The following is a 12,358-nucleotide window of genomic DNA, read 5'->3' as shown; positions in this document are numbered from 1 at the left end:
TTATTATTATTTTAAAAAAATATTAAATATTTGCCAAGATTTTATACAATTTTTTGAGGGGGTATTTCTTAAAGTTATCATTGGTGGAGCAGCCACAAGGTAAAGAGCATAAAGTTTACAAGTTGAAGAAGGCCTTGTATGGCCTCAAGCAAGCACCATGAGCTTGGTATGCAATTATTGATGGGTATTTTCAAGAGAATGGATTCACTAGAAGTAAGAGTGAACCTAGCCTATACTATAAACAAAAAGGTAATGACATTCTCATTGTTAGTTTGTATGTTGATGATTTGGTGTATATGGGTAGCAATTTTATGATGAAAGATAACTTCAAATCTTCTATGATGAAGGAATTTGAGATGTCTGATTTAGGACTAATGCAATACTTTTTAGTTATGGAGATTTATCAGAGTAAGGATGAAATTTTCCTTTGCCAAACAAAACATGTCAAAGATATGTTGAAGAAGTTTGAAATGATTAATTGTAAACCAACTTCCACCCCACTTTCTCAATGAGTTGTATTGTGTAGAGATGATGGTGCTCAAAAATCTGATGGGACAATTTATAGAAGTTTAGTTGGGAGCTTAATGTTTTTCACTCACTCTAGACCTGACATTGCATATGTTGTCTCTCTTGTTTCAAGGTATATGTCAGAACCTTCTGAGTTACATATGAAGGTTATAAAAAGAATTTTGAGGTATGTGAAAGGAACCATGAATTTTGGCATTCATTACTATAGTACTAAAATATTTAATCTAGTTGGTTTTAGTGATTCTGATTGGGGAGGAACTGTGGATGATGGAAAATCTACTTTTGGTAATTGTTTCACTTTTGGTTCGGGTTTAATTTCATGGAGTTCGAAGAAGAAAATCATAGTTTCTCTTTCATACACAAAGGCAGGATATGTTGCAATCAGCTCTGTAGGTACTCAAACATTGTGGCTAAGGAAAGTTCTTGATGAGATAGGAGAAACACAAGTCCACCCTGCGGTGATATATTGTGATAATATGGGCACCATAAAATTGGCCAAAAATCCCATACATCATACAAGAACTAAACACTTTGATCTGAAATACCATTTTATCAGAGATTTGGTACAGAAGAAGGAAGTTGAATTGAGGTACATAAAGACTAAAGATCAACTTGAAGATATTTTTATAAATGATTTATGAAAAAATTAAACCTCTATTTTTAAAGTTAAATCTATATTTTGATCATGAATAACATATTTTTAAACTTCATTATTGTTAGCCTTGCATATCTCACAATAAACTTCCACAAAACCACCACTAAGCTATTAAGACATTTATTATTATTATTTGTATATGTCTTAAATATATATGTATTATTATACATAATTTTGATTTATTTATCTCAAATTAAAATAAAATGTACAATTTATTTACAATTCATTCTTTGTACATAAAAAATAATTAGTTTTGTGTTAATTAGATGACAAGCATACTCATTGGTCAATTTTTAAGATGCATTCACTTCAAAATTTATAGACACATACACACACAAAATTTGTATAAATATTTATTTGTAGCTATATGTCCACCAAGTAGTACTTCATGAAACAAAAAAAATGGAGGCACATTCTAGATGCTATGTTTTTTATAAGGGTAAATGGGTTTTACAAGGACCCGAAACCTAAAGTTTTACAACAGTCGGCCAACAGCCAATCCGGCAAGAAACAATAGCAAAACAGGGGATCAACCCCAAATAGAAAATAGAGACAAAAAACGTAGACAGACAAGCTAAAGCAAAAAACTCTCAGCTGAGCGAGAGCACTGGATCCTTGTTCTTTTGGATGGAAATCCTGTTGATTTCCTCAAGTTCCTCCATGATGAATCTGGAGGTACCCTTGTTGTTTCTTCTGCTCCTAGTTTTCGAACTGGGTCCAGTGGTTTTGTTGTCTCCAGCAACCACATCATCTCCTCCAAGATCTTTCACCGAGTCACTGTGGAAGGATCTATAATCAACAACCATCTCGTTAATCTTTTCATGCCCCTCAATGTTGTTGTTCATGGCTTCTTTACTAATGTTGACTAGATTCTTGAGATTTTTCTTAATCTCAGCCATGGATTATTCCACCTTATCAATCCTTTGTTCATGGTTACATTTCATAAACTCAACATTCTGAGAGAGTTTTTGAGTCATGATCATGAGTTTTTTCAGCTTGCTGGGCTTAGGGGAAGCAATGAAAATGTCAATTATTTCCTTAACCCCCGTCTTGAGGGTGTCGATTTTGTGCTCAACCCATTCACAGCAGCGCTTCTGGCTTCTAGTGGCTTCCATGACAAGATTCATTAGACTACCATCTTTCCCCTGATTATCTTTCTAGACATTGATACGGATGTCCAGTTTAATCCCTTGGTCCATAATCTTTGGCCTGTGATCCTTCATCGGCAAATTTTTCATTTTGGTGAAGGGTTCAACCTTGGAGATCATCTTGTTGTTGGTTTTGTATTTACTAGCTGCCCATCCAAGGGGGTTATTGCTACCGAGCATCTTAGGAGTGACCATCTTTTCCTTTTCATCTGCAGGTTCATATTCAGGGTCATCAATAGGAACCCCGCTATCATCCAGGTCCATCTTTGAGTCAAAGACATCTTGGACCTCCGTCTACAGACCAATCTCGGCAAGCGGGGGCATAATTTCAAGGGATTTGGCGTGTTCCATGATAAGGACAATAAGTCCCTCATGAAGAACAGGGTTGCTAGGGTTTTCCAGGTGCTTTTCCAGGCTATTCTCAAGGGAGGAGGCAAGATAGTAGATGTTATAGTTTAGTGATAAAATAATTTTATATTAAGTGTGGTTAAAATTTGAGCCTCTTAATTCTAACAATTTTTGAAAGCTTGACTAGTTTACAAACTTTATGTGAAGTGATATAATTCTTGTTCCTATCACACCTTTTTTTTTAAGGGTTTTTTAAAAATTCTCATCAAAGTTTATGTTTTTCTAATATTAGAAATAAAGTGGTCACTTTGACTCCCTTTTAACTTCCATCTCCCTTTAACATGTGTAAGCCTAATTTGAATTATATACTAATGGGTGAGATTTACATAATTGAGATCATCCTTCCTTTCTAGATCCCCATATCCATGCATAAAACTCAAAATCTATATTCTTTATGCATCACATTGGTGCATATCCACAATTATAAAATACTAAGTGTAAAAATGATCCCGTAACTTAAGAAATTGATCTTATTGGTTCTTGCAATTTGTAGCATGTTTATCTTTCTTTTTTTATATCTAAATGTTGTAAGGGCTTGTAGAGTTCATTAACACTTTTAAAATTCATTTAATCAAAGGGTCAGGGTTTTTTTAGTCAAACCCTTTAATAAGCCTATTGTACAATCTAAAGAAAAGATTTGAAGACATAACATAAGAATTCAATGGAATCGGGATGATGTGATCTAATAAATGTTCAATTAATTCAACTATTATTCTCTCATAAATGCGTTATCACTCAAAACCTTAGTATATTCCTTTTGATAACTTTTGCATGGTCCTCAATGATTTAAAATAAATAAAAAAATATTTTTAAATATAACCACTAAATGCACAAATCATTATAACATGTATCAAATAATGAGTCTAGACCCTTCCTCTACTATCTAATCAAAACATAACATGTATCAAATTATATCATAATAACTAATGAAATCATTATTCAAATAAATATGTTAATTAAAAAATTAAAAATAAAATCTGTTACAATTAAATTGATTTTAATAAAATCTACACCCACAAATGAAATTCTAAAATACGAAACAATAAATATAAAAAATTAAAAATAAAACTGTAAAACTAATAATATAGGGAATGCACATATAAATATTTTGGCAAGATTCCTTTTATGTTTCAAGATTTCATCTGTTTGCCTTGGTAATTGTGTATGTTCATAAAAGATTTGATAGAAGTAATTTTTTGTGTTTCATCTGAAACCCTCCAGCTTTTGTCTCTTTAATGTGCATGCATTATTGCTTTTCATCAGATCACAAGTTTTAGGTTGTGTAAAAATGTTATCTATCAAATTGGTTGTGAAACCAGTTTTCCTTTCAAGTTTACAATTTCCTTAGCCTTCCTAGGAATTACTTTTGTGGTTGAAGAGTTAATTACTTTGTGTGAACAAGGTTTTGTCATATTCTTGTGAGTTACTTGGCTAGTTTCATCATAATTTTTGTGCATCACCTCCTAGAGTAGTTTCAATTTTTAGCATATCAAACCATTTCTTACTCTTTTTCACACCCATCATTAGTTTTAGGAGGTATTCAAATGGAGCCGCCCCATAACCCAGAGATTCATTTCATTCTGAGTTCACCCACAACTCGAGATTCATTTCCATGTTGCACATGATTGCATAAGCACTGGTACTGATTTGCTTTGTAGAAGCGGGTGCATCCTCCATGATAACGAGGGCATGGATGAAGATAAGATAAGTTGTTGTGTGTATCTCCTTAGACTAAGCCACCATTACATTTTGCTATAGAAATATTTTTAGTCCATTATTGCACTTTGCAAAATATGCCAGATCAAAAGATATAGAGAATAAGGTGAGAAAAGAGTGCAATAGCAGACAAATCAAGTAGGTGTAAAAGGTAACCTATCTGTTTGACAACCTGATCCTCCTACACATTCAATATTTAGGAGAAGGGGATGTATTGAGTGTGACTATATGTCTTTCCTTTCTCTTATCAAAAGTACAATTTAGCAATAGCATGTGAGACAACCTAAACCTATATATTTTTTCTAAGAAAGAAGAATAAAATACAACATAAACGTTGAATTTTTTGTTTTGGTGAATTAATTAAAGGAAATGTTAAAGTTTAGATTTACTTTGCATTATATGCTATTGGTTAAAGTGTTAAATGGAGATATAAGGAGCTTTGTTTTGGTTTTTGAGTAATAAGGATAATAAGGATGTATGAGTTCATCATTTGTTAAAGTCGACATCTGATATTAAACTTAAATAGCACAATCTTCTTAACAACACATCCATATTCTATAAAAGGAACACAAAGTTTTTTAAAGTTGCATTTCAAATTTCAAATTATGAGATACTTCAAGATGTTGTACTCACATTTTTACAAGCAATGCATTTGGAGATAGAAGGTTTTCAAATGATTGTAGCAAGGATTGAAGTTAGAATTGATGTCCTATGAATATTTTTGATTGGGCTCTTGGATTTTGTATTACTTCCTTTGGTGCTACTTTTGAAGGGTAAAGTGTAACAAGGTCATTTTTGGAGGTTAGCAACACCAAAGAGTGGAGGAAATTTAATCATCTCAAGTTAGCTTCTTGTTTTGAGATGATGCTTTGCATAAGAAGTGTTTTTGGCTTTAGTCTTTCTTGTTTTCCTTTTAGTCTTCTTTGTTGATGCTAACAGATTCAAAGAATACATGTATTATGAAGATTATATTTTGGATATGGGTTTGGAATTTGGTGTTGAACTCAATTTGGATTATTGTCCAGTGAGCTTTAAAGAATATGATCAAGAGATAGCATTTCATGGTCAGTAGATAATGATAGATATATGTCGCATCTCTTAGGGATTATTGTCGAACAATTCAAGACTTTGTGATTCAAGAGTTCAGGATTAGTTCTCCACATTAAAACCCTTTCCCAATGCTCTACCACTCAATTTTCATGCACTGCACTCATCAAACTGGTCTCACATAGAGATGCCAGACCTAGGGTTAATTCTCCATCCTCTTCACCCTGTTGTATCCTCTTAATGGCTTTTGGAACTGACATATGATACAGTGGCCTATCATCTCCTATAACGACAAAGTGTTTAGTTAAGGATTGATAGGCCAAAACCCATTATTGCAGTCAAACCCTAGGGGTTTAAGGGTTTCAGGCTACCCAGTAGAGATTTGCTTGTAGAATGGGGCAGTGATCACCTTAGGAATTCACACTGAAAGAAAAACAAAGGTAACATGATCTAGTTACAAGAACTATTCCATGAGCATTCTTGCCAATCCACCTTCAGTATGCAATCAATAAAATTAAGACGGTTTTTCCGAGTTTCCAACAGTTCTTAATGCTTTAATTTCTTTTCAAATCAACCAACATAAATTCTTTGGTGTTTGGGGTCTTTAAAGGTATCTCCCAAATGACCACAACCTCCTCCAACTATTTTTCAAACTGACTGACCATTGGAGAATCACGACTTACAAAAAGTGCAAAATTGACATGACAACAAATTGACAACATGACAATTTTTGCCTAATTCAACCAGCTTAGACTCTAGAATAACATAGTCCTCCAAAATAATTACATTTGATTCTAAAACATAAAAAATGACTCAAATAGGCTTGTGGTCACTTGATCCCTCAATTTAGACCATTGTGACCCTTATTGACTCAATTTGCTCTACCAGACCCTAGATGACAATTTGTGTCACAACCCTTCTTTATCACCTTTTGATTTAAATACAAAACTCTATTATATTTCTTTTGGATAAACTATTGAATGAATATTGTAAAGGAATAAAAAAAAAAAAAAATCACACACACACATGGGAAATATATATATATTTTTTTATTTTGTTATTTAAATTCCCTCACCCAAATTAAAGGCACATGTTGTAGGAGGAATAAGAAGCTTCTAGAGGCTTCTCCACCACCTTGCATGTAACTCCTCCCACTAAGTTTAATCATTTTGCATGAAGGCCAAATTGGGAGAGAATCTCTTTTTTTCAATTAAAAATTAGGTAGTGGAAATTTGAAAATTTTTTATATAAAGGATGTACAAGTTTCAAAAAGAGTAGTTGGCTATTCCATAAGAAATTCTGCAAGTAAAATTTTCCTTTGTAGTCAATTTTCATTTTCAGCTAAGATTTTGTTTGGGAGGACTTCTCTTCAAATTTGGAGGATCAAGGAAGATTTGTGGAGGACTCTACACCATTTTCAAGCACCCAGGTTCCTTTCAAATTTAGTTTCGTGCATCTTATTCTTGTTGAAGATTAGATGTGATTAAATTATTGATGAGAATGAGATCCATTTGTTTCAGATTTTGATAAGAATTAGTTTCAGTTTTTGATAAGAAGTAGATTAAATTATTTAGGAAATTAGAATCATTTGATGAGAATGAGATTCATTTGTTTCATATTTTGATAAGAATTAGTTTCAGTTTTTGATAAGAAGTAGATTAAATTGTTGATGAGAATGAGATTCATTGTTTCAGATTCTTGATAAAAATTTGTTTCAGTTTTGATAAGAAGTAGATTAAATGGTTTAGGAGATTAGAGTCATTTGATGAAAATTAGATTCATTGTTTTCAGATTTTTTTTGATAAAAATTAGATCCATTCATTTCAAATTTTGATAAGAATTAGATTCATCCAGATTAAATCGTTAAAATATCTTATTAAGTTTTAGATTTGAATTTAGAACTACCTTTATCTCCTTTCTCCAGAATCTTTTCTCTAGTTATTGATTTAAAGTCTGAAATGTATTCTTTTCTCTAGTTATTGATTTAAAGTCTGAAATGTATTCTTTTCTCTAGTTTATTGATTTAAAGTCTGAAATGTATTCTTTTCTCTAGTTTATTGATTTAAAGTCTGAAATGTATTCTTTTCTCTAGTTATTGATTTAAAGTCTGAACTGTATATTTGAAAGGATCTTGCTGTAATCAATCTCTCTAAGATTTCTCATTTTCTGGTTATCTAAATCCTCTGTAGAAATACGTTTAAGATTTTCCCTGTGTGTACAAATAAATTATCTCTTTTCTCTATGAATAGATCTCCCTGTATAAAGAACAAAAGAAATGAAAAAAAAAAGAGAAGAACCTCTCTGGTTACTGCTTCATTGTATTTTGTCCCTAAAATTCAATCTGTAACATTATTATTATTATTATTATTATTTCTAACATACCTGTTATCTACCCTTCTCTGAGTGATTTTCAATAATTTGAAAATGCAATACTCCTGCATCAAAAAAAAATAAAAATAATATATATAAAAACATATATATATATATATATATAAATAAATAAAAAAAGGGGAAATCATTCAAACTTTAAGAAAAATCCCCCTAAACCTCCGTAACGCACGACGTTTAACGCAAAAGGGCGTCGGCATGCAGCACGGTTACATTGTAACCGTCGCAGGGGTACGGAGGGGTCCGCGGTGTCCCCTCATGCGCAGGGCCGCAGGGATGATGGGACCCATGGTCCCCACCCCGCACCCTATTTACTACCCAAAGTAAAACAAGTTATTTAATTAAAAGTTTTTTTTTCCCTTTCTAATTTGTAAATTGAAATTTTAATTTGGGGTTTTTTTTTTTTTAATATATATAAATTAATACTCTATGTCAATTACTATTGGTTACTTAGTTAAATTTTTTTTTTAGTTTGATAGTAATGGCATTTAGGAAATAATGGTTTTTTTTGTTTTTCAGTGTAAACTTTAAGATATCGTATTTCGACTTAGAAAAATTGGGCTAATATGTAGCAAGTTCATAATTAAATTATCCTTAGTAAGTTTTAAAATTGTAGACTATATTCTCTTAAAATTAAGTTACTCAACCCATTAAGAATCATTGGGACACTTGATTGGTCTTTAGAGATTAACTTACATTAGTATGATTTGAGCCAAATGCTTAAATTTAATCGTTATTTTGGACTCGTTAGATCTTCTTATGTCATGCAAATTTCTCATAAATTAATTACTTTCATTGATGGTTCATAGCATGCGAATTATTTATGGAATAATTACATCTTTCATGCATGTATACATGTAATTACTATTATGCAAGTTTCGTGATGGTCATTATTATGCAAATTACACTTCAAGTAGTTATTTCAATTATTACGCTTTCATTTTTGTTTTCGTAGTTAGAAAACTAAACAAAGGAAGTTGGAAAACCAAAACTAGCAGCGTTTGGTATATATGGTGCCTCTGGGTCACGCTTACGGGTAATGCCGTCGTGTTGAACTACTGCACTTAACGCCTAATAAAGCTGCATTAACGACGTCTGTGGCATCGTCCCTATAAATCGTCGGGGAGTAATAAGGGACATTTGGAAGTTAAAATCCAAGGGGCGGGTAATCCCTCTTGGATCGATAATTTAATAAGATAACTTTTAAATGATTTTCACATCCGTTGAGATACACCATAGTAAACCCCTTTTTAAGGATGGTCAAGTTAAATACCCTCATGAAATTTACTTTCTTTATTTATTTATTTCATCTCGAAGGGATATTGGTGATTTGCAATTGGGTGATGTTTATGATAAGTATTAGGGTCTAGTTATTTTGTTTAGGCCACAAGCAATAGGCCATTTTGAGCCTTCGCTTAAGCGCTACCATCGTGGGTAGCAACCGCAGAGAAACTGTCTGGGACACTGACCCTAGAAAGGGTTGCGTACCCACAAATCAGTTTACATCAAACCATAGATTAGAAAATAGAACTACATATTTTACGCCTTGATCCCGTGCCGAAGCGGGTATGTAGGCAGTCTTGGGATGGAGTTGTCCCTCATACTCAGGCGTTCGTGGGTGGGGTCTAGGCTTGGTTGAGTAAGAATCCTAATTGAAAAATAAGATAATCAATTTAATTCAATGCATACTCGGAAGGAATCCCGTATGGATTCGCTTGACTTCCCGAGGCTTTAAGCCAAATTCCGAGGCGGAATTCAAGCTTGTATTATTTTTAATTACTCCTAAGGACGGCGACCTCGGTGCATTCTTGTTAGAAGAGTGTAGTACTTAGTGAGTGGCTCAGGACCCGAATGGTCCCGATGAGTCTAAGTCTCTGGCCAGAGCATCTCCTATCCCGTTTGGATGGATGCCTACCCTGTATGGGTAGATGCCTATCCCGTATTGGATAGATGGAATATTATGTCCCGTATGGACAATTGCCTAACCCGTATGGTTAGAAGCTCATCCCGAATGGATGAATGCCTAATCCTAAGTGGATGGATGCCCAGAGTATGCAATTGAATAAAACATAATGAAAATAAATAAATAAATAATAATAATAATACTCAATTTTTGAGGAAATCAATTTTGGTGGGTTATTACAATTTGACCCAAACATGGACAAACTTGTCACACTCCTAGGACATTGAATCAAGAGATGGCTTAACAGAGCCCCACTTGGTTCAAGATTCACTTCTTCTTCAAAAGATCTCTTCAAAAATATATATTCATATTATGTAATCAGCAATGTCAGCCTTAAGGAGGGGTCCTTAGGGAAAGGTGAATGTAATAGTTTTAGGATCAATGTACTAAGGGGGGGAATGTTGGCATAACTATTGAATGTTAGTATCGTAGTAACCATATTATGTTGCTAGTTACATACTTATATAGTTGTGCTATCTATTATGGTAACTAATAACCACTCATTTCCCTTGTGCTATCTATTATGGTAACTAATAACCACTCATTTCCCTTGTATATATTTTGTATGTCTTTGCATCAATCAAATCAATAGAGTATTCACTATTTTTCCATCAGTATTGTATTCTAAAATGTAGTTTATAAGATATGAACTATCATATCATCATAAGAAATATGTTCCTCATAATCTCTTTGACTTTTGGTCATGAATATCTTAGTATAATTGTAATTTAAAGTTATATTCGATTGAAGAAAGTTAATACTCCACCTACAAACATTGCAAAATGATATATGCAAATTTAATACTCATGTTTCTAAATAATGATGAGAGAGAGATGAAAAATACCGAAAGAATACCTTTAAATATAAATACATAACAGCAAATCGTAAGAAATGAACCGAGAAGTACACAGCAGAAATTAGATTAACTGACATTTGGACATATGAAATCCTTACAAGGGAAGTTTCCGTGAGACCAACATCATCGTATGTACGAAAATTAAATGGTGCCTACTCATCATATGCGCAGAAATACATACCAAATCAAGGTTAAACATTAAAGTCACCGGGGTCTCAAACATTCCATTGGCTAAAAACAGATTTATATTCTTTTACTGCTACTAGGTAGTACTCACTCACTCCTCAGTCCTCACACAATCTAATTACATTGAAAAACATTTTGTTCAACAACTATACTTCTAATGTTGTGCCTGTTAAAACATGATCGAATCTCTCCAATCCTCCCACATCGATTTGCCTCCATATTAAACCCTCTAATTCTCCAGGCTTGCACGTATAAATCTTTATTGATTTCCCCACCCTGTACTGGATCGCCCACACCTCACTTCCAACGCCCAGGATTTTATAATTAGTCCCACAATCACGCATCTCACAAACGCCTCCAATGTATCCCAAATGCCTCCATTCCTCCTTGACACCATCCAACTCCATCACCTCGTTCGACTGAGGTTGCACCGCAAATAGCCTCTTATTCTCCACAACAGCAAAATCAGATTCTGTGATGGCCGAATCCTCCGCATATCTTAACCCTCTTGTGCAGAAATTCGGCAACAGCGTCCACTTACCGGTCGCTGGATCGAATCTTTCTGCCGAAACATGAATCTGGGGAAAACCACGAGGGGAATGGCAATATCCACCTATAGCGTAGAATTTATCATTCATTCTCACACCTGCACAATCAATTCTTGGCATGATCATGTCCGGAAGCTTTTCCCATCGATTGTTTCGGCTGTCGTAACGAAGAGCGCTTCTAGAAGCTTCTCCGGTGAAATTTATAAGCCCGCCACAAAGGTAGACGAATTCATTCATTTCGGCGCAGCAAAATCTCCTGCAGCGTTTTCCTGGGGGCAGCTCTACAGATTTCCAGCGGCCCGCTACAGTATCGTATGAATAAAACCCTTCTTTCGTCTGATTGACTTGCGGTAGAAAGATCTGATTATTGGTGGCTGCGCTAACGAGATTCATTTCAACAGAAATTGCAGAGAGGGGATTGGATAAAACCTGGACCCCAAGGCTGAGAGGGTCGACCAGTAGCCATTTCGTATTATGCTGAGCTGCATGGACGCAGTCTCCATCGAATCTGCTGTCAAAAACTGCGATGAAAATAGAGTATTCTGTTGGGAGATTGAGAGAGCGGCGAAGAGATCTAATGAAAGATTTGTTTTTGCATGCATTCGCCCAGGCTCGGGAGACGCAGGAGGCGATGGCTCTGTTGCGAGGAGGCAGTGTGACAAGGCACCGCCATGCAATTTCGTGGGGCAGAGATGGGAGCAAAGGAGACAGAGATTCATCCATTCTAAGCGCAGTCCTCATCATGTTCTTGGAAAGGCCGCTCCACATATTTATTAACAGAAGAATAAATAAAGTTTACCCAGGGTAAAATGATAAAATCGTTGAAACAAAGAAACTGTAAATGTTTTACTTACGCTCTAGAATGGTAGTTGAGAAATTTCGATTTTTCAATTAGGTCGTAGCACGAGGATCTCA

General features: G+C 34.3%; 1 protein-coding gene across 1 annotated transcript; it reads right to left on the bottom strand.

Moving 5' to 3' along the window:
* Positions 1–11,041: 11,041 nt before the first annotated feature.
* LOC131048491 (F-box/kelch-repeat protein At5g60570) lies at positions 11,042–11,836 on the bottom strand. Its single transcript, XM_057982452.2, has one exon. The coding sequence runs from the start codon at positions 11,834–11,836 to the stop codon at positions 11,042–11,044; it is 795 nt and encodes a 264-aa protein (XP_057838435.2).
* Positions 11,837–12,358: the final 522 nt, after the last annotated feature.

The sequence above is a fragment of the Cryptomeria japonica genome, chromosome 2 (genome assembly GCF_030272615.1).
Source record: "Cryptomeria japonica chromosome 2, Sugi_1.0, whole genome shotgun sequence".
NCBI lineage: Eukaryota > Viridiplantae > Streptophyta > Pinopsida > Cupressales > Cupressaceae > Cryptomeria > Cryptomeria japonica.
Note: the sequence above shows the minus strand (reverse complement) of the source record. Positions and strands in the feature narration are given on the sequence as shown.